At 42.0% G+C, this 20,086-nt stretch overlaps 1 protein-coding gene across 1 annotated transcript in view; it reads right to left on the bottom strand.

Annotated features, from left to right (window-relative positions):
• PGM1 (phosphoglucomutase 1) overlaps positions 1-20,086 on the bottom strand; it is a 56,036-nt gene that overhangs the window by 19,508 nt on the left and 16,442 nt on the right. Inside the window, exons 2-6 of the mRNA XM_024764767.1 lie at positions 7,308-7,470; positions 6,819-6,965; positions 5,018-5,143; positions 2,484-2,674; positions 1,054-1,208 (exon numbers count right to left, since the gene is read on the bottom strand). Coding sequence (XP_024620535.1) covers positions 1,054-1,208; positions 2,484-2,674; positions 5,018-5,143; positions 6,819-6,965; positions 7,308-7,470 — 782 coding nt within the window. The remainder of the gene's footprint in view (positions 1-1,053; positions 1,209-2,483; positions 2,675-5,017; positions 5,144-6,818; positions 6,966-7,307; positions 7,471-20,086) is intronic.

Genomic DNA, 20,086 nt, shown 5'->3' on the forward strand with positions numbered 1-20,086 from the left:
GGAGTTAAATATAGCATTTACTTCATGGGGTCGGTCTGAGAATTAAATGACTTAAAACATATCTAGTGTCTAGCATAAGGTAATGTTCAATTAATATTAATTATGATTGTAAGCGCCTAGATACATACATTCTGCTTTCCTCCCTGGCCTCGACCTTTTATTCATTCACTTGTTCTTTATCTATTCATTCAGGAAACATTTATTGGACACCTAACATGGTCTAGCTAATACTCTCCCTGGTTGGTCCTCATTGATAACTTATATTTTTCAGATGTTTTAGATGTGATCCCGTAAGCTACCCTAAAGCCTTTGCAAGTGAGATGAAATACAATCAATCAATAAATAAGCAAGTCAGAGATATCAACTGTTTACTGTCACTGGTACCGCCTTTCTCAAAAACCGAATGCACTTTTTAAACTATTCTAGCTTTACGTTTACTCAGATTTTGGACAAATGAACATTTACTATGCTTGTGTGTGTATGGGCATCTGATGGGGGCTGGATGAGGGATGTTTTTTGAAAGTTCTGCTGAAACACTGATCTTACATCAAACTGCTCTTTCATCCAAACTCTGTGTACACTGCTAAGGGAAAGTGAGTCTCTAGAATGATGTCTTGACTACAACGAAGTGCTATCCATTCATTTATTCATTAACATTCAATCATTCATTTTTAAAAATGATGTGTGTGTGTGTGTGTGTGTGTGTGTGTGTGTGTGTGTGTGTGAGGCACACCATGATCAGGAAGAGTTTAGGACAGTGAATAAGACATTCTAGACTAGACTAGACTAGAAGTTTCTAGTCTAACGGGGCAGATAGTCAAGTAAACAGGCTATCAGGACACAGTGTGATAAGTGCCAGGATGGAAGAATGCAGGGTGCTGAGGGAGCACAGAGGGGAGACAACCAAACCAGAAAAAAGTTCATCCATTCCTTCATAAAATAAACACTTCCACAGCACATACTATGCATCTGATGCCCTAGCTGAAAAGGGAAGAAGGGTGTTCCCAGCACTGTGAAGGGCCTGGCGGGAGCCAAGGGAATGGAGAGACGTACCGGTCCAGGGCACCACTGGTGGGCATGCTGCGTGCAAAGCCGCGGACCCCGGTTTGCTGGAAATATGGAATGCTGAAGATGTTGGCAGCAATGACAGCCACAGAGTCTGAAGGGTTCACAAAGAACCCATGCTTTCCCAGAATCATGTTTCGATCCTTTGGGAGAAGGGGAATTCAAAGGAAGATCTTTTAATCAAAGTGCTGAAGAAACCAAACTATCTTACATGGAGGTTTTATAAAATTTAAAACTATGATACATTTATTCATACTGGCTTCTAAACACTGGATTTTATTCCTAATGAATCTGTACAGTACCACTGGGCCAGCGGCACCTCCGTGCCGAAGAGCTAAAACCGTTTTAAATTAAAGTGCAGGCACAAACTCCTTCTGGGCCGAATCCTCTGTTCTCCCTCCAGAGGCCAGCTGACTGTAACCTCCCTGACCTTTTCCAAACTCTGGAACTAATCACCTCTATTGTCTCCCAAAAGAGAGGAGAGATCACAATGAGAGGAAATATGGGCTCTTTAGAGTCTGGTAGGTCTACCAGACATCCTTCAAGGAACAAAGCAGATTCCCTCAAGGAAAGGCTTCTAAATCTTGGGCCCTCCACGTGGTGCAGGACCCAACAGAACACGCTGCCACCTCACTGCTCTCCTGGTGCCTGACATACCGGAAGTACTCAAGTAACTGAGAGTATGGAGGGAAAAACTCCCATCATGCACTGCCACAGAAAGATGCATTGCAAATGATGTCTGCTAGGGACCCTTCTAATTTCTCCAAATTTTGATATTGGAATATCTATTTTTAGGAAACAATGAATTCTAGATGATGTTAAAGAATAATAGCAACCACCATAATATATTTTCGACTAAGTAAATATGTGTAGTGTTTACTATCTCTGAGTATCAAGTATACAAAACTAAGACAGTTTCCCTCCTCATCTGTCATGTACTCACCAATGTAAATAAAAGTGCGTGTTCATTTAAAATATTAATTGTAGCTAAAGAATAAAATGTTAATTCTCTCATTATAGTTTCATCTTTCAGCTAATGTGAATGAACAGGTGGGTATATTATAAGGCCAAGACCCTTGCCAGAGATTAAGTAGCTAGCTGCTCGTTGAGAGCAAAAACCTACCTCAGGACAGGTACCTAGAACCCAACTAGTTCATGAAGCACCAGTCATGACATCATAACCAGGCCCCAATTACCCTGCCCCTCTTAGCAGACATTAAACACATGGGTTCCATTTCAAGGACTCATTCTGTTCAAGAGGGTCTTCTAATAACTGAGCCCTGACTCCAGGTGCAATGAAGGAGGTTGACTGGCACTCCTAGGCCCACAGGGCCTGGTAGAAGCAGTCTGCTTTTTCCCCCGTCTTTAGGATCAGGCCTGCCCTGCATCAGAGTTCACTTAAAAACACTTGTACCCACCCCATCTCCATCAAAGGCAGCCCCAAAATCATGCTCTCCTGTCTTCATAGTCTCCACCAGGTCAGCTGCATAGGTGAGGTTGGGGTCAGGGTGGTGGCCTCCAAAGTCCTCCAGGGGAACACAGTTAACTGCTGAGTTCGCGGGGGCTCCGAGTTCTTCACAGAGGATCTTCTTCACATACGGTCCCACAACTATGCAGAGCGTGAAATAAAGAACCAGAAAATAAAAACTTACTACAGGAGGTGAGGACTTACTACATAAGGTGTAGTGTTCTAGGGAGAATGGCAAAGAGAACATGCAAACTGTATTCAAGGGCTTGTGGGGAGATAAGTCTGGAGTAGAAAGTTCTACAAACAGGAATATTGAGAGATTAGGTTGGAAAGGGTGAGGCCATTTGTTGAAGGAAAGAGTGGGGGAAGGGAAGGGAGCGAACCATTATGAAGGCCCTGCTACACACCTGTACCAGGTGCTTCTCAACTGTTTTCTCACTCAGTCCTTCAAAAAAGGCCCATGAGGTGGTACAGCATAGTGCTTAAGAACCTGGACTCTGGAATCAGAGGTTCTGGGTTCAAATCTCAGCTCTGCCAATTACTGGCTGTGTCATTTGGGGAAAGCTATGTAATCTCTTTGCTGTGCCTCCGTCTACCCCACCTGCAAAATGAGGATAATAATAGTTGATGTGAGAATTAAATGAGTTAATAGATATGAGGCACTGAGAACAGTACCAGCACACATTTTATAAATTTTGTATTACGATTATTTCCTCCAATTTATAGATAAGAAAACTGAGGTTCTGAGAGGAAGCTATTTGCCCAGACTTACACAGAGAGCAGGAGTGGGAGCTAGGATTCAGAGCCCTAATCCTTCTCCTCTATCAAGCTATCTGGAAAACTGATCCAAAGAATACAGACAAACAAACAAAAAACAGTAACAATGAACAACAGGAAAAACCAGTCACATACTTTACAGTGATACTTAGTGTAACGATCAAGAATGTTCATCTCTAAAATGCTGAGAATGTTTTTTCACCAAGGAAGGTACCGACACCAATATATGCGACAGAGGTCAGAACAGTATAGAATACGTGTCTCCCATTAGGGGCCTCCTGTTAAGGAGGCTACTGACACACCACAGAATGAGGCCGAGGCAGCCAGGGCTGTGAGGGGTATAGCAACTGAGGCTTTCGAGGAACAACATAAAGGCCTGGAGAAAGAGGTCAGCTTCGTGACTGTCAGCGACTAGCAAATACCCCATCACAGGCTCCGTTCTCAAGCCAGCCCAGGCTTCTGCTCATTCCCCTAACGTGACTTCTATCTTTAAGCTTTCATGCATTTGCTACAGCCAACTGCCTCAGCTGGGAATGACCATCACTTGACTCTCCACCACCCTACGTCTTTCTTTCATAAAAGATGAGTTGGTTGCCACTTTTTCCAGGAAACCTTTCTTGATACCTTTGGTCAAACTATGCCTTCTTCCACACCCCAAGGAGAATACTTGAAATTCTACCTAACCCTCATTTTGCTGGCCTGGCAATGGTTGGTTTCTTACCTACCTCATCTCTCCAAGCATCGCAGAGCTCTTTGAAGAGAGTCTCTACTGAACCCCTGCCTACCCCCAAGCATACACATAGTAGCTACTCAATACATGTCTGTTGAATGCTTTGAAAAGTCAGAATAGCCTTTGTCTGAATCAAGAAGGAGACCCATTCTATGGGACTCCAGAGGCAAGTTAGGACCCAATGGGAGAAGTTCCAGAGAAAGAAGATTTCAGCCCACCAGGAGAAGTTTTCTAACTGTGGTTTTGCAGTGTAACAGAAGGCCCTGACAGCATCATGGAAAGGGTTCAAGCACAGGCAGAAAGTCTTCCACAACCAGGCAGGCAGATGGATTCCAACACCAGGGAAAATCCCTGTGACTCAAAGAGTCTAAAATTGTAAATTATTACAAAACAAATAAACTCAAGTGCTCAGGAATTCCCTATATGCAAGAGAACCTCATGGTTCTGGTTCGGTGACAGCTGCTCTCTCTACTGACCTGGCCACACAACCCACAGAGGAAGAAGAGGGAGAGAGACACATCCTGTTGTTCCTGAATTTAATCCTCAGCCTGCTCTGGTCATCTTCTAAGTAAAGGCTTATGTGGGAGCAGGCAAGTGGGGTGTGGGGCTCAGAAGCACGTTTATCGTATCTAGCAAACCACAGGCCAGCTCGGAAATAGATGGGGGCATTTAAGAAGAATGTAAGGCATCTTCTGAGGGGGAGGGAGGGTACACAAAAATAGTTGCCTGTTACTCAAAACCTGATGCTTAATGTGGAAACGCTGACCTTCACACTACCTTACCATTAGGAATTTTTCCTGCATACAATTAGATTTTTATCTGCGTGAATATTACTCTGAAATTTTTGCAACATAACTTTAAAAACCGTCAAACAGAGAGAGTCTTAAGAAAAGGTTTACTAAAGCATCATAATACACAAAGTCGAGAGCTGCTTCATGTCTTTGAGGGTAAATGTAAGAAAACAAATGGCTCCATACCTCCATGCATGGCGTCTATACGGATCTTTAGTCGGTTTGGACCAGAAAGCAGTTCTTTCAGTGCGTTGAAATCAAAGATGCTTCTCAGCATCGTAGCATAAGCTTCCACCGAATCCACAATTTCCACTGTGAGAACAAGCAACATTAAAGATGGAGGAACTAAACACATTTAGAAATATTCTCCTCTGAAATGATCACATTGCTGTAAACGTGCAATTGCTATTTTAAAAGGACATTTACGGAGCAGCTCCAATGTGCCAGGGCCGCGTTACATGATCTCTTATTCAATGCTAACAAATTTCCTGAGAGGTAAATGTTATCAGTTCTATTTTATAGACGAGCAAGTTCAAGTCCTGAAAGATTAAGTAACTTGCCCACACACCTGGGATGGGGCACAGAGGGGAATTTTGACAGAGTTTTGCCTGATGCTAAACTCTGTTCTGCTGCCACATTGATTCCCTATCAGTCTCCACGAGAAGTGTATTTGGGTGTCAAAAAATAACAGAAAATGTAACACCTACTTTATTTTACTTTTTCCAGGCCCCTTGCCATCAAGACATATTAGTAAAAAGCAGAGAAAATAAATTTATTTATTTATTTATTTATTTTTGCAGTACGCAGGCCTTTCACTGTTGTGGCCTCTCCCGTTGCGGAGCACAGGCTCCGGACGCGCAGGCTCAGCGGCCATGGCTCACGGGCCCAGCCGCTCCGCGGCATGTGGGATCCTCCCGGACCGGGGCACAAACCCGTGTCCCCTGCATTGGCAGGCGGACTCTCAACCACTGCACCACCAGGGAAGCCCCAGAGAAAATAATTTTTAATGAATCACTTTTCACATGCACTGCTAAAGGAATAAAACAAATGTAAGAACTAAGTATTGTTCTTGTTGAATTTTCACGGGTCTGAACATTTTCAAAACATGAAGTGTTTAAGAAATTCTCTACTGGTGTTTTCTAAACCCTAAGAATGTCTTCAGAATGTACCAAAGCACCTCTTCCTCTTTGTTGGGATGCAACTGTCAGCTCCTTATGGGTAGGTTCAAACAAAAAAAATGCCTCCCATAAACTTGCAGCCCAGAGGAAAGAATACATCTTAGAGCAAAGTTGAAATGCAAGTCACATTGCTAACCCATCTCATCCTCGTTTATTAATATGAATAATTTTATAAACATTTATTCCATCAATTATTGTCAAAACTTGGCATTCAACAACAAAATGTTTACCACAGCTGCTACACAGGGAGTTTCAATGTAGCCCCCAAAATGGTCTAAGTTGATTTTACTGAAAAGGAAATCAAAGCCCAGGCTTTGGAATCATTCACACCTGTGTCTGAATCCTGGCTTACCACTCACTGACTATGTGACCTGGAGCCTGTTACTTAAGCTCTCTCAGCCTTTGTTTCCTCATCTGGAAAAAGTGAATACTGACAGTGCTGCCCTCACAGGGCTACTGTAAGAATAAAATGAGATAACGCATGTGAAGAGCTTGGCACACAATAAAAGCTCAATAAAAGATAGCTATGAACATGATCTTACAGGTCTTCTCCTTAAGGCCGTTTGTTTTATAGGTATGGAAACTGAAGCCGAGAGTTTTGGAAACAACTCACCCAAGGTCACACAGCTGATCCCCAGCAGGGCCCAAAGAGCCCAGTTCTCTAGACTTCCAGACCTGCTAATTAATGCCTGCAAAGCTTGGTGACCACAATCTTTCCAAAGATAAAGACCCATGTTATTAAAACCTTGAAAGGCAAATCCCTCAAGCTGGAACTAGTAGTGGGCAACAGAGGAGAAGAGTAAACATGCCTGTGAAGGGTTTGAACTTGTTTTCCAGGTCAAACTGCTGCTTTCCCAGAACCCCAAGGTCTACATGCAGGTCAGGACAAATTGCATAGTCTTCGATTGTCTTGCTGATTTGGAAAATTTTATCAGTTATTGCTTCCGGGGCAGGACCTGGAAATCAAACAGCAAACAGTGGGTCATTTTGTACAGTTGACATGGAAATACAAAGAGCACAAAGTTCATCAACTCCTCCTTACTAGCACATCTGCCATGCCACCATTCAAGCAGCAAAGTCGGAATTTTCTAAAAGGAAATATTACGTTAATGATCATTCATGCACGGCTTCTCATACTCAGGTACAGCAAAATGAGAAGCATCTCATTTTCACCAAAAGGAAACAAAAAGCTCCCTTGCTAAGGATCAGAACGGGAACCCTGACCTCCCAAGGCCTTGGTTATCAGTGTGTCCTACAGAACATAAAATTGGCTATACTCAAAATGACAGCAAACTCACCTCCATTGGAAATATTGAATTTGATTCCAAAATCTCCATTGGGTCCTCCTGGGTTGTGGCTGGCTGTCAGAATGATCCCACCAATGGCTTTGATCTTTCTAATGATGCAGGATACAGCAGGGGTGGAGAGGATTCCATTCTGTCCAATAACCAAGCGACCGATCTAGGAGAAGAAATCCAGAACACACACTTTAATGTTAATAAATCCAGAGCTACTGCACAGAAATGCCAGAACAGCCAGATGGACAAAGAAATATTCTACTGGACAAGAAAAGATGTCCTTTAATGAACATCTAACAGCTTGGGTTAATAGTATTATTATACCGAAGTAGAGTATTTTATTGCTGTCGTTGAGTAATATTATTACTGAAGTAGAATCAGCATTGCTGAACAAAGCCATTCCTTCAGATAGCTTTTTAGGACTTTGTAGTGTATGATCCAGGGATGCTGTAAGGCTTTGGCAAGAAAACAAAACACAGCCTTTCCAGACTAGGTTCATAATTTGGATACATTAAAAATTTGTGAGAAAACCCACATTTTTATCCACTATAATCATACTTTCAATCCACATTGGGAAAGAGAATATAAATTTAACTAGTTAAAGGAATTCTAACCCAAACAGAAGGCTTCTGTAAACTAAAATATCTGACAAAGTAAAAAGGGCAAACTTTACATGAAGAAATGTTACAAAATGTATCTCATAAATTTATGTTTCCAGTCAAGCTTGGATTTGGGGGTTCCTCAAAGCAGGACACACCTACCCACGCTAGGGTGTACCTGAGCTACCTCCTGGGCCTAAGGCAGGGAATGCTGGGAGTGTTACTGGGTAAACCAGCCAGAACACCTACATGAAAGAGCTGCAGGTGGTACTTCTGTTGCGTTCTTAACTCACCTTCCCATTTCTCTCACAGATGGTATCAGCACAACTCCTTTGCTAAAATGAGAGTAATTTATATCTGTTTCAACACGACGCAAGTTGGAAAAGAAGGAAGAAGTTCTGTCCGTTCCTCTGACTAGAGAAGATGTGACTGCTACATGAAAAGATTTAAAAAACAAGGAGTTTGTGCCCTTCCTCCATTCTCCCCTCTGAAAGAAGGAAGGGACGAGGATGTTTTTAAGTTTTCCAGTTGTTATTTCTTCTTGCCCCACCCAAGATAAACATGGTTGAAGAAATGACTTGATGGTGGAAGATGCATTTCTAATGTTGAAAATGCCAATGAGATACCTGGATTCCCTGGGGAAGTTTTTCTGGGACTGTTAGCTTTGCCACCTTCCCGCAGGTCACTAACGGCTCGACTGCCTTATAATTAACCCTCTCCACTACCAGCCACCTCTCAGGAGGCAGCCACTTCATTGCAGGCATATCTTGGCTCTCATGTGTCTCTCTCTGAACAATTTCTGTTATCCTAATATATTTCTTACGTTCTGCCTCCCTCAGGAAGTGGTAGCTCCCTGACTCAATACAGTGGTAATGGTAACATCTCACCCTTCCAGCAGTTTCCGGGTGTGGTTCTGATGAAAATAAAAGCCTATGGCTGAGCAGTTCCATAATTTCAATGAGAGGAGCTTACAGATGTCAGTTTAATTAGCCAGAGTGGCTGGTGGAGTTATCTGGAAACAGTGTTTCCCCATCAAGCACGCTGACTTTTACTTGGATTCTGTATGTTCTTAATGTGGAAGGGGAAACCGATAAATGAATATTAAGCTATGCCACCCAAGTCACCCCTTAATTCTACCATTCCTTACGGTGAAATCTGCAGTCAGGAATGGTCCAAGACTGAGAGGACTATACCAGAAGGTAAGAGTAAGAGAGAAAGTCAAGAGAAGCAAGGGAAGTGCATGGTAGGTTCCTTCTCCTGAGCCCAAGAATAGGTACAGCTGGCCAAAATATTCCCTTCCAGAGCAGACTCTTTTCCACGAATTATCCTCAGCAATATTAATCCTCAACCTGATATTGGGGAGATATTACTCTATTATCTTCCTCCCCTTAAGGATGTCTGGAGCATTGTAACAGCTCCTGACTCAACCTCCCCTGCCTCTCTCCCACCTGTACCTCCCTTGCCCTACCCTGGCTGAATCTATCTGACCTACTCAGGCCCACCTAGTTCATCTTTCTAAACCATAGTTCTAACTGTGTCCCTCCCCTACTCAAAAACCTTCCCTGTACCATATGATCCAGAAATTCCACTTCTAGGTATAGACACAAAAAGAAAGCAGGGACTCAAACAGATATTTGCACACCCATCACAGCAGCATTATACACAATAGTCCAAAGTGGAAACAACCCAAATGTCCATTAAAAGATGAACGGATAAACAGAACGTGGTATACACATAAAATGGACTATTATTCAGCCTCAGAAAGGAAGGAAATTCTGATACATGCTACAATATGAAACATATTGAATACAAACAATATTGAAAACATTATACTAAGTAAAATAAGCCAGACACAAAAGGGCAAGTATTGTGTGGTTCCACTTATATGAAGGACACAGAACAGGCAAATTCACAGCAAGTAAAACCAAAGTTGCCAGGGGCTGGGGGGAGAAGAGAATGGGGACTTCTTGCTTAGTGGGTACAGAGTTTTGGATGAGATGATGAAAAGGTTCTGGAACTAGATTGTGGTGATGGTTGCAGAACATTGTGAATGTAATGAATACCACTGAATTGTACACTTAAAAATGGTTAAAACAGCAAATTTTGTTAGGTATACTCTACCACAAAAAGGAAAATTAAAAAAAAAAAACAACCCTTCCCTGGGTCCCAAGTGTCTACCAACTTAAAGATACCCCTTCATCCCGCACTGAGAGTCCTTCACCAAGCAGCCTTTCCTGCCCTTCCTCCTGGCCCTCTACTCCCTTCCGTAAGACTCACGTCCTGCTGCCAAGCTGGATACCTCACTCTCCCCCCAACCCCATATTTGATAGTTAACCATGACAGGGAGCAAACTTTAAAATATTCCTTTTAATTGAAAATAGGGCCTGGTGTTTTATGTTTCACACAAAAACAAACAAAAAAAACAAGTTCCATTTTCTTTGCTCTGCCAGTCATACACACAGGTTCTATTCTCATTTCCAAAATTATCTCTGGGTTTAAAGCTCGGGGGACTGAATGACATACCCGTACTATAAACGGGGCCCCACCAATGTTTTATTTTGTACATTAAAATTGCCTGTAAATGCAGACAGCTCTGTGCAAACAAAAACAAAGGCAGAGTGTATTCCATTATCTGTAAATGTACCAGATAAAACTGTACTAAAGGGGAGAAATGAAATGGTCTCCATGTAGCTCACTAGGCTGAGAAGCTCTCCTAGAATCGGCTCATAGGTGGAGTAGGTATTGACAAAGCTGAGGAAGGAACATTGACTTCTACCAAAATCTGTGGCAATAAATTTTCTTTCCTTTAGATTGCCTCGCTAAAGTTCTGCCCACAATCAAAGGGATGTTAAAATAGTCAGAATTTAGGATATGTTAGAAAAAGAAATCAAACTATATAGGATTTGATAGGTTTTATCAGATGAAAGTGCTTTATGGGTCCACTAAACGTTTTACGTAAGTCAGCTGGGTAGTGTGACTGTTTTAAATGCAACACTATTTTTAATGAGGAATGTCCTTGGAAAGACTTGAAAATATTGCTGGGGCTGTCACAGCTCTAACAAATAGGCAGTTACCATATTTAGTCAAGTATTATCACTTAATTGCATTATTTAGCAAACCTTCAGATGGTAAATCTGAGAAAGTCTATAGCGTCTGCCTGAATTCCTACCACACATTCCTACCACGTCTTCCATAGCCTTCCGCTTTGCACAAAAATGAAATGAAGCCAAATATATCACAGCAAAGGGGACAGTGTACCAGATCCACTCAACAATCTAGATATATTCGGAGAAATAATGTGCCATTCGTTCTCCCCCAAATGATTAAAAGCATCTTAATACCGTTCGTTCCCTTTGCAGCTCTCCTCAAATTGACAGCATGTCACATTTTATCTTAAAAATGTGTATGTGTCATAATTTCGTATTTGAGTACTTTATCAGCAAATTTTACATGAGAGGCATTTTCATTCTGAAACTGGGTATAGAGGAAACCTCACATAAACAATAGGATCTACAAACTCTTCTAAATTTGATAACGTATGCTTTTTTTTTAATTTGGCTTTTGTAATCACACCTTCTTAGTGTGTTGTTAAAACAGACTGAAAATGAATGCCCAACACATTTGGCTACAATGCTAAATTTTTATGTTCTCAGCATCAGAATTGCTTCCAGAAAGGAACTAAAACAGATTTTTTAAATGTGTAAGTACTGAAGGACTGTGTGCTCCAAATTATTGCTAACTGTAATCTAAAATCTAAAAATATATTTTTGGTCCCACAGAGGAATTTGCAGAGCAAAAACAGCAATGTCCTGATGCCTGCCTTCCCGTAAATCAGTAAGGCTGTGCAAATTGTTAGATTATCAACATCAATGCTTCCTGGTGCAAGATTCCTTCTGATTTGGTTAATTCAGGCAACACAGTTTTTCACGATGCAGAGCTTTAGCAGAGCCTCCATATATTATAGTCTTACAGGAGTTATTATCTCTACCCTGCTGCACAAATTCACCACACACAGGGCTTCTTTGTGTCCAAGGTCATTATAAGTGGGTTCCCCTGTAACAGGTCCTCTTGGAGAGCTCACACCTAACATTTTCCAATTCCCTCCTAGCATTTCTGCACAACTACCGGGATCCACAAATAACAGCGTGCCCTGGCTTTTGTTTTCCTGTTTGACAAGTGACTGAACTTCAACAAGGAAGCCATTGAAAGAAAACAAAATCTTCTTCTCTCCGCTGCTCATCAGAGCCTCATACACAGGACAGAGTGTCCCTCAAAACTAGTTGAATGTAGATAAGACAGCTTAAGGCTGGGGTACGCTTTGAATGTCTAAAAGCAACAGGTACTTTTTCAAGCAACAGGCACAGAGCACAACATAAGAAATTAAGCTTACATTCCCATATCCCAATGTGACTAATGTAATTTCAGGGGTAACATCACAATATACAATCTCTGAAGTCACAATGAAACTTAATTGGATGCTAGTAGCATTGAGGTGTTTACAATATACAAATCTTTGTACTTGTGTATATTTCTGCAAAATTAAGAGGTTATGTGGAGAGCCAGAAGCATAGCAATACTTATCGTATACCAACCCCATTGGCAGCTGCCATCTGCACTATTGTCTCTATTGCTGATTTATTAAAATACCGCCCATCTCCACCAACCACCAGTGAGGATCCCTGGCGATCTTTTAGGTCTATGGAAAAGAATACACTCTGGATGAAATTCTCCAGATAGCATGGCTTTGCCTCGAAATAATAGGTTTTCTTCCGTAATCCACTAGTTCCTGGTTTCTGGTCGTAGTAGGGAGCTGTAGCAAAAGTCAACAGAGGGAGAGGACCTTCTTCCATTTTTCTGTATTTCCCAGAAATCCATTCATCAGGATCACTCATCTTTCACTTCCACCAGTTGGCTCAGCGAGGGTGCCCAGAAAGCAGCCAAGGGTCCCCCAAATAGTCTGTCCAAACTGAATCTGCAACAGTGTTGGCCGAGTAACTAAAACAGAGGTCTTGCCTGGAAGATCACTCTCAATGACGAAGCAGAGTTAATTCCTGTTGTCGTCACCCCGTGTGAAAAAGTTACAGACCAAACACCCACCCACATCCACAGATCTTCAAAGTTGTTTTGATGAGGACAGTCTGCCCACATAACCAAGCCAAATACCCTTCAATTATTTTTGCCTCGTTTCCCTGTTAGGGTGGAGATGGGTCCAGAGGGTGTTGCATGCAGCAGACTTCAGTTACAAACACCAGGTGGCCTCCAGGCTCCACTCTCAGAGCCAGACAAAGACGGAGCAAGTGCAGTCCTAAGAGGCAGGATCATTAACAAGACACCTGGTGTGGCTCCCACCAGGCTCTCTGCTACTGACACCCCTTAAAACTGAGCCTCTCTGGGCAGTCACCACTGAGAAGGCCATCTGCAGCTAAAGTTGTTCCAGGCCATCTCACAAGTTAAAGGTCAATCTTAAAATGGAAGTGAAAGATCTCAGTTACCTCTGGTTTCCTTTCATCACTGTCATTTTGATACTTAAGTATTTGATACTCAAGTGATTTTTTTTTTACTTCCCACATGCAATCCCAGTTAGAAGGAAAAAAAGCATCTAACAGAACAGATTTATTCACTGGCCACCAGAGATTTAACAAAAAAGTATTCAGTTCTAGAAGAATAGAGATTCACAAATATGCCCTGAATGACCAACAGCTTGGTCATCATTCCCTTGAACTTATAGAAAAGTAGGGATGAAGATGCACCAAATCCTTGAAAACATAAGCAGAATAGTGTGTGTGTGGTAGGGGGAGAAGGAAGTAAGTTTTTCTGAACGCATGAGGCTTGATCAAGTTATTATTTGGAAAAATAATATGAACATAAGATTAAAATTTGTATATTCATATTCTCAGTTTTAAGTATTTGACTTTTAAGAAAACATTTTTAGTGAAGCAGTTTAAGTCCTTTGCATTTGAAGAACCTAAGATGTTTAAAAACATTCTACCTCATCCCATTTGATCCCTGAGATTTTATTAATAATCTATTTCAGTACATACATGTTGTGTTCTTTATCTGGCTCAGCAAAAGTTGTCAATTATGAAGCTCCATTGTCAAGGTTTTGGTGAACTTGTTAACAAGGCTTAAAACGTAAATCAAGACTAGTTACGCCACATGTCTGGGGAGTTTGATGTGCACATAAAAGTCAGGTTTTCAAGGGAAAAGTAGTAATCTCTTGAGAAACAAAATCTGAATATTTTTCTAATAATTTGTCAAGCCAGTTCCAAAAGCAGACAGGCCCTGAGAGCAGCAGACTGCCCTCTGTGAGGCAAGAATGTCTCTGTGCTCCAGGGGCTACACATACTGGACCAGAAGAGCTAACGGGCTCATGAGCAGAAAGCAGGCCACTACCAAGGAAGCCTAGTCTCCTTCAAATGGCAAACAGGGCTGGCCCACCTGAAAAGAGGACCTCGAGACATAACATTATAACAATTCACAGGACACGTCTATTAAGCTGAAAACCAGTCAGCCAAAAGACAATTGCTTTTTATAGCTTATTTTTCCCTCTTATTTCAAGTTTAAAACCAAAATTCTTATGAAGTAAGCTTCCTTTATGAACAGTAGTTTACACACCCAATGTTTTTCAACTTACTACAAATGCATTTTTTTAATTCATATTTTTTAAGTTCCATGGCCAGTTTTCTCTGATTTTAGATAGGTTCGCAAATTATGCCAGTCTATGTGTCTTGACATATTTAATAATAGATCCGCATTCATGAAATATCAACTCAACAGTCTTTTCATTGGGAATAACAGAGCAACCAACCATGTAATTGGTAGTATCCTTAACAAGGTCTTGAAAGCCCAGCATAGATTCAGGGACACTTCGTTGCAAAGGGGCTCCAATATCCCCACTAAAACTTCTCTGCCCACACATTCCAGCATGTTCTCTGCTGGTGATCGATCGCTTTCTCTCGAAGCTCTTTCTGAAGCCAGAACTAGAAGAGTAATGTTTTGTTGGGGGCTTTTCCCACACATTCACTTATTTTATTTACAGTTTATGGTCAATGCAAATCAATTCCGTAAAATGAGAAATGATGAAGAATCAAGGCATAACTATGAAAATTCAAAATCGATAGATGTTCAACACAAAAAAACCCACAGCATCAAAATGGGTTTGTTTGCAGCATAAGATCCAGCAGGTGTTATTTCAAAGGATGGTAAATGCTTGCTTTTCTTTTTTTTTAAAGATAGTGGCCACGTCATATACTAGAACACCTCAGCTTAGCAGTGTGTTTTCATATGAACTAAAATTTGTTTCTAAAAATATTTTTTACATTGAAACTGTTGTAAGAGCTACACTTCTCCAGGATTAAGCCTGTTCCTAGGCCTAGTACCAGTTTCTAACCACCTAAAAACTGACTGATACAGAAAGTATTCCAAACATAAGTATTCTGATTCTTCAAGGTTAAAAAATATATATTCTAAAGTAGTTTAGAAGAATCACTGCAAACAATAATGCTGGTGGTCTTCTACTCCTAACTCTCCAAATAGCTGATATGCCACTTTGGGGTTCATTATTTGATGGCCTCTCACTTCCAAGTTTTTAAATATAGCTCCCCAGTGGAACATCTTCATATTTAACACATTATTGAACACAAAGGGAAATAGACAGCAGTGTTTGAGCATCGGGAAGTCCTACCTGTGAAACCTGGGGAATCAGGTCACTAGGTGAACCCAGCACCCCCTTCCTGGATGGGAATGTCCGTGTGGGCACACACACTTTTTTACTTCACTGTATGTGAGCCAGCTTTACGGCGAGGCATGGACTGGAAAAGACCCCATCTCTCATGGCCCCTGCACGTGCCAATGAATATCCAGCAATTTAAGTGCACCTCAAATCTAAGGCTCCAAAGGAGAGAGTTCTGTACCCCAAAATGAAGAGCAATGTTTTCACCAACTACACGTGTCAGCATGGTGTTTGTCAACATGCAAAACTAAACCAAAACGATATAATCCTTGCCCTAGAAAAACTTCTGTTCTAAAGATGGGCCTGGGTCATAATTTTATGGACACTATAGAATTCAACCCCACATAAAAATATTACCAGAAGCAGCAATGTTAGATGGACTGTGAAGTGTGGTAAAAAAGAAGCAGCATTAAAAACATTAAGCTTCCAAAGACGCTCAGACTAAGTGGGCCAGCTATTAAGAAACTCATTTGTCTGAGCTCTCCAGCAAAGGTTGAACTTCATCTTCAGAAACGTTACTGTCGAGCATAGCGAACCCAATTTGGCCTAATGAATCCGCCTGCCTTGCCAGTACTCCTTCACAATGACACAAATTACATTTAAACCATGCAGGAGATTTAAGGATTATTCCCTTCAGACAAGGAACTTTCATACTGGTCTTGGGTCCAATCAATTTCACAATGGCAGAGTTATGAACCCCTTCGCTCCCAGCCTCGCAAAGACTCCAGCTCCCACTCTGATCAGCAATGATGCCTTCCTAGTAGAACACAGCAGAAACTGAAGACTTGCCAATCCTTTATTCATTCTACCTTTCTTTGTTTTTTTGCCATTGACAAATATTTACTGGGTTACTAACTGCTGTGCCCCAGGGCCAGTGGGAGGGCTGGACCCAGGGCCTGAAAAGGTTCGCCTCTTCACACCAAGAATTATTCTTTAGAAAATGCCACAGGTGTGGGCATAGTGGATAGAACTGGTAACCCTTTCTCTCAGCACAAGCACTAGAAAGAAAGCTACTAACTGGGCTAAAAGCAGCAGGGCCCATTAGACCCCCAGCCCAAAGCCCTGCGCTTGTGACAGCTGCAGGTGCCTGCCTGAGTGCTTGGGGTGTTTGACCCCAGTGACAGGAAACAAAAGCTGGGAAAAATCATTCATTTCTCCAACCAACAGTAAGTAGGCATGTAGTGAATGCCAGCCCCAGGAGAGGCACTGCAGGATAATGCAAAAACCACAGGTTCAGGAGCCAGACACAACCAGGGCTCATATCTTTTTTTTTTTTTTTTTTTTTTTTGGGTTACGTGGGCCTATCACTGCTGTGGCCTCTCCCTTGGCGGAGCACAGGCTCCGGACACGCAGGCCCAGCCGCTCCGCGGCATGTGGGATCCTCCCGGACCGGGGCACGAATCCGTGCCCCCTGCATCGGCAGACGGACTCTCAACCACTGCGCCACCAGGGAATCCCCAGGGCTCATATCTTGCACTCTAAAATGTATGGGGAGGTATTATCTCGAGCAAGTTAACTTACTTGAGCCTGTAAGATGGGGATAGCTGTCAAGGTTGTTCTGAGAACTGAATCAGGCAACAGGTGTGAAAACACTTAGTACCTGTGTCTGGAATACAGCAGATTATCAGTAAATGCCTGCCCCTCACCCTTCCATCCTTAACGTCCTCATCTGTAAAATGGGATAATGATACCTGCCTCACAAGGTTTGGGGGACGATGACTTCCCCGAATATCTGTGAAAGCCTTTGTGAACTAGAAAATGATGTAAAGATATGAATTTTTTTTCACATTCTGAGGGGTGATAGGGACAGGAAAAAAAGGCGAACGGACCTTTGTTCTTAAGTTCATTTCGGAGGAGCCATCACAGCCTGGTGGCCTCGGTGCTGTCCCAGAGGTGCATGGACAGAGCCATGGCTCGCAAGAGGTTGTAGTGATGGGGTAAGGCTGAAAAGTAGTTGGGGCAAGATTATAGAGTCTCATGAATCACAATAAAGTTTATTCTGCAGACACCAAAAGCTATGGAAATTTTTAAGTCGGAGGAATACAAACTGCTATTTTTTGGAAAGTTGAATGGCTGCCAGTAGTGCATCAAATAGCTTGGAGGAGAGACTGGAAAAAGATGAATCAAGGCTTGCAAAAAAGGATTGCCTCTGCAGCTGAGGTGGCTCTGAGGATCCTGGTCTCTGTGATCTTGTCAAGACCTGCTCCTCTTACAAAGGACTTCAACTTTGAGTCTTGGCCAGTTTGGGCCCTTTAAAGTTATCTTCCTCCAATATGAAGACACTACCCGAACAAGCTCTTTCATCTGACCCCTTCAGTTCACTCTCTCTCTTCTCTGAGAACTGTCCCCTATCCCACCCCACAACAGTGGATACCTAGGGCCAAGTTTCTACTGCAGGACCCTGATGGCAGGCCATGATCACCAATGGCAGACACCTGACCAAAGCTGGATCACTCATATTTTTTCTCCTAGGAATCTAGAATTAGGACTCAAAAGTGTGCCAGTCAGATTCAGTTAGTTCTTGAACTGGGAATACAGGTAAACTCAGGCGCTGTGGGGCAGGGATGTCGTGTCATGAGAATATATATAGAATTGTAACTGGCAGCCAGATGATACATGAGAATATGAGACAATATTATGCAGGATCCAACTCTGGATCACTCAGGCATCCCTAAGAGCTGGGGGCCTGATGTATAGGAAGAACTGGAAAAGAATTCAGAGTAGATTCAGGCAGAATATAGGTTAGATGAATCTTTTCAAGTGGGTAAGGGTTGCAGACTCGTGAGACATGAGAGTTGGGGATTGTGGTCTTTGAACACAAGCCACTTGAGACTCCCCTGGTGGCACTGGCATTCTGGACTGGGGTGCTTCCATAGCCAGATTTCTGGTCAGTGTCACCCCCAATTCCATTGGAAAGGTAACTCCTAATTGCTTGGGATAAAAGATTTTTTTTAAAAAAACAGATCTTTATTGGAGTATAATTGTTTCACAATACTGTGTTAGTTTCTGTTGTACACCAAGGTGAATCAGCCATATGCATACATATGTCCCCATATCCCCTGCCTCTTGAGCCTCCCTCCCACCCTCCCTATCCCACCCCTCTAGGTCATGGCAAAGCATCAAGCTGATCTCCCTGTGCTATGCTGCTGCTTCCCACTAGCTAACTATTTTACATCGGTAGTGTACATATGTCGATGCTACTCTCACTTCACCCCAGCCTCCCCCTCCCACCCCGGGTCCTCAAGTCCATTCTCTATGTCTACATCTTTATTCCTGCCCTGCAACTAGGTTCATCGGTACCAATTTTTTTTTTAGATTCCATATGTGTGTTAGCATATGGCATTTGTTTTTCTCTTTCTGACTTACTTCACTCTGTATGACAGACTCTAGGTCCATCCACCTCACTACAAAGAACTCAGTTTTGTTTCCTTTTATGGCTGAGTAATATTCCATTGTATATATGTGCCACATCTTTATCCATTCATCTGTCGATGGACATTTAGGTTGGTTCCATGTCCTGGCTATTGTAAATAGAGCTTCAATGAACGTTGTGGTACATGTCTCTTTTTGAATTATGGTTTTCTCAGGGTATATATGCCCAGTAGTGGGATTGCTGGGTCACATGGTAGTTCTATTTTTAGTTTTTTAAGGAATCTCCATACTGTTTTCCATAGTGGTTGTAACGATTTACATTCCCACCAACAGTGCAGGAGGGTTCCCTTTTCACCACACCCTTTCCAGCATTTTTTGTTTCTAGATTTTTTGATAATAGCCATTCTGACTGGCAAGAGGTGATACCTCATTGTAGCTTTGATTTGCATTTCTCTAATAATTAGTGATGGTGAGCATATTTTCAGGTGCCTCTTGGCCACCTGTATGTCTTCCTTGGTGAAATGTCTATTTAGGTCTTCTGCCCATTTTTTAATTGGATTGTTTGTTTTTTTGATATTGAGCTGTTTGTATATTTTGGAGATTAATCCTTGGTCTGTTGTTTCATTTGCAAATATTTTCTCCCATTCTGAGGGTTGTCTTTTTCTCTTGTTTATGGTTTCCTTTGCTGTGCAAAAGCTTTTACGTTTCATTAGGTCCCATTTGTTTATTTTTGTTTTTATTTCCCTTTGTCTAGGAGGTGGGTCAAAAAAGATATTGCTGTAGTTTATGTCAGAGTGTTTTTCCTATGTTTTCCTCTAAGAGTTTTATAGTGTCTGGTCTTACATTTAGGTCTTTAATCCATTTGGAGCTTATTTTTGTGTATGTTCTTAGGTACCATTCTAATTTCATTCTTTTACATGTAGCTGTCCAGTTTTCCCAGCACCACTTACTGAAGAGGCTGTCCTTTCTCCACTGTATGTTCTTGCCTCCCTTGTCATAAATTAGGTGACCATATGTGTGTGGGTTTATCTCTGGGTATTCTATCCTGTACCATTGATCTATATTTCTGCTTTTGT

This window comes from Neophocaena asiaeorientalis, unplaced genomic scaffold (assembly GCF_003031525.2).
Source record: "Neophocaena asiaeorientalis asiaeorientalis breed wild unplaced genomic scaffold, Neophocaena_asiaeorientalis_V1.1 scaffold135, whole genome shotgun sequence".
Classification (NCBI taxonomy): domain Eukaryota; kingdom Metazoa; phylum Chordata; class Mammalia; order Artiodactyla; family Phocoenidae; genus Neophocaena; species Neophocaena asiaeorientalis.